This window comes from Nematolebias whitei, chromosome 12 (genome assembly GCF_014905685.2).
Source record: "Nematolebias whitei isolate Nwh7 chromosome 12, NemWhi1, whole genome shotgun sequence".
Lineage (NCBI taxonomy): Eukaryota > Metazoa > Chordata > Actinopteri > Cyprinodontiformes > Rivulidae > Nematolebias > Nematolebias whitei.
Window position 1 is genome coordinate 48,424,643 of NC_056509.1, and position 3,277 is coordinate 48,427,919.

General features: G+C 49.3%; 1 protein-coding gene across 1 annotated transcript in view; it reads right to left on the reverse strand.

Annotated features, from left to right (window-relative positions):
- The window catches only part of myo6a (myosin VIa), a gene marked incomplete at its 3' end in the record, with an annotated part of 57,368 nt that overhangs the window by 5,757 nt on the left and 48,334 nt on the right, over window positions 1-3,277 (reverse strand). The window contains 1 exon segment of the mRNA XM_037686029.1: window positions 3,031-3,124. Within this exon segment, the coding sequence (XP_037541957.1) occupies window positions 3,031-3,124 (94 nt within the window).

Sequence of the window (3,277 nt, forward strand, 5' to 3'; positions counted from 1 at the left end):
AGCTAACCTACAAGCTAACCTACAAGCTAACCTACAAGCTAACCTACGAGCTAAATTTTGAATTGAATTGAATTTTTCATTCATTCGACCTTTATTTAGACAGGTAATCCCATTGAGCCTCGAGGACTCATTTACAAGAGAGACCTTTTGCTGTCTATCCTCGTCCAGGGACGTCGCCAGGTTTGGTTGGTGCAGTCTCTCCTGACTGAGCCCTGTAGATGGACCCTGGTGAGTCCTCATGTGGTTCCTGGGGAGCTGTTTGGTTCTGCTGCACTTGCGGCCTTGGAGCGCTCAGCCCAGGCCACCCGTACTAGGCAGCAATTGGCTGGCCAATACTTATCCGGCCCCGTCTACACACCCTGTACACTGTACACGTCTGCCACTTCCCCTGATAGGCCCAACACTCCTGAGAGTCCTTCAGGAGGGGCATCAAGTCCTCCTAGTGACTCCCCTCTGGGCCGGGAGAACTTGGTTTCCACTGCTGCACAGGTTCTGTTGCAGCTCTCCAATGCTTCTCACCCACAGGAAGGACCTCCTGTCACAGTTGGGGGGTCAGATCCTGCACCCCGACCCCAGTCGCCTCCAGCTCTGGGCTTGGCCACTACAGGGCCCGGCATTACCTTCTCAGAATATGACGGGGAGGTTGGACATAAAATGAATAACGCCAGGGCCCCTTCCACACGGCTGGTGTACACTCATAAGTGGAAGGTTTTTAGCAACTGTTGTTGTGCTCGACATGAGGACCCTGTACACTGTTCTGTTCCTGTTATTCTTACCTTCCTTCTGGTGCTACTTTCTCAAGTTTGGTCTCTATCCACTCTGAAAGATTATGTTGCTTCTATCTCTTGCTGGCATACGGTGGTGGATGGAAAGACAATAAGCTGTAACAAGGATGTGTCCTTGTTTCTGAGAGGCGCCCAATGTTTGCACCCTCCCACACGCCTCGTCGTGCCTGTGTGGGACCTCTCTCTGGTCATCGCTGCCCTGCGGTCTGCTCCGTTTCAATTCAATTCAATTCAAAAATACTTTATTAATCCCAAAGGGAAATTAACTGTTGTTGTAGCTCATCATCTTAGTTTCATTAGAGTTTCCTGATGCATGCTCAATAATCCAGGTAGAAAAATCTAAAAAAGTTAAAGCTGGTCCTCTGGACATTCAATGTCTTTGAATGTCCAGAGGACCAGCTTTAACTTTTTTAGATTTCATTAGAGTTGTTCTAGATGCTGATGGCTTTAGGCAGGAAAGATCACTTGTAGCAGTCCGTCCCACAGCAGATACGAAGAAACTGGATGCAGATGCCGATACGTCCACCCAGACCCAGCAGACCTCTCGGTCCTCTTGGACAGCAAGACTGCCTGAATGAAGGGCAGAACTCTTCCCCGAGCGATGGCCATTTCTCCCGGCAGCCTGCCGAGTCCCTGCCGCCATGGACTTAACTGCAGGTGATGAGGAATGATCTCAGCCCTCCCGCTGTCACGAGCTGTGTTTCCTACCACCTCCAATATCTCGGCGGTCAGGCACTCGAGCACCACCTCCAGGTAGATGGTAATGCATCCGTAGCACCTCCTTTTTAACTCATTTGGCATTTGGGACTTAATTTAAATATTATTTGAGCTTTTGAGATGTGAATCAGCAGCTCCCAGTTGTAAAAACTACCTTGTTGTTATGGGTACGCATCATAACAAAGGTCCAAATGTAAAAAAAAGATTTCCGTAAAAATCCTTCCAGCGGCACAGCATTTGATACCAGAGGAAGTAATCATCCAAAAAAAGCGATTTTACATCCAGAAAAAAAGAGTTTTCAAAAGCAAAATCTCAGAATGAACGTAAGAGAGCTACTCCAACATGCAGCCACCCCAAACGGCGCAATTCTGGAACTCTGAATTCTGGAACTTTGAGCCCTTGGCGGAGGTGAGCCTTGAGTGCTTGTCTAAAAAGACTGCGTTTCTCCTGGCCATGGCTTCAGCCAAATGAGTAGGTGAACTCCATGCGCTGTCTGTTCATGAGTACTGTTGCCGTTGGAACCCAGCTGGTTCAGGCATTACTCTCATAGTGTTCCTCCCTAAAGTGGCCTCATCTGTGAACAACGCTGCCTCTCCAGCTTGCTCGCTTTGATGCAGGTGGCGCTGATGAGCCCCTCTGCCCTGCTTGGGCACTGGAAGCATACATCAGATGGACAGCTTCTCTGCAGCAGTCTGATCATCTGTTTGTTTGCTATGCAGGACCTCGCAAAGGGCAGGCCCTTTCAAAGCAGCGTCTTGTGCGCTGGATTGTGGACGTGGTGGAACAGGCATACACTCTACAGGGCCAAAGACCACCTGTGGGGGTACGATGCCATTCCACCAGGAGTGTTAGTGTGTCATGGGCCTCTATGAATAAGGTCACTCTGGAGGCTATGTGTGCAGCAGCCTCCTGGTCATCCCCAAATACCTTTGCTAGGTTCTACAGGGTAAACCTGGCTGCTTTTCACCTGTTGGAGGGGATACTATTGCAGCACTCATCTTCGTTTCAGTAAGATGGGAATACTTTTAAGTTTTATTTATATTTTATTTTTTGTGGATGTTATTCCTCAGGACTCTGTTGGCAATCATCATCCAGTGCCTTAAGCACCGCTTCTGGCGGTCAGTAGGGATGAAATAAAACTAAAGTTACGACTCAGGATCAGGATAAAGTTACGACTGTAACTACGGTTTTATGAATCCCGGATGACCACCAGAGCGCTCGGTCCCTCGGAATCATCGTGTTTCGCAAGAAGTTTAAGGGACTGAGCTATCGTTGTCAAGTGCTTATATAGACACACCGGTGTCATCGTGGGTCACACGTGCCTATGTTGGCATAAGATACTAGACCTGTGCATGTGCAAGAACGATCATTCAGCACTTTAAGTACCGCCTCTGGCGGTCATCCGGGATTCATAGAATCGTAGTTACAGTCTAACTTTCGTTCATGAGATGGTTCAGTCACAGGCAGAGGTGAGCACCAACACAATGGCCCTCTGAGTGTTCAGGAGGTCTGGGTGGAGCAGACTGACCAGAGCACTGCAGCTGGGACAGGATCTGAGCGCCTTCGAACCGCTGGCCGACCATCTTCAGGTTGGGCTTGATGCAGCGGATGAAGCTGGAGCCCTGCAGGACAACAGGAAGACATGTCACTGACGGCTGGGACACCAGAGACATCAGAGACACCAGAGACATGGGAGACAGCAGATACATCAGACATGGGAGACATAACAGACACCAGAGACATGGGAGACATCAGAGGCATGAGAGACACCAGAG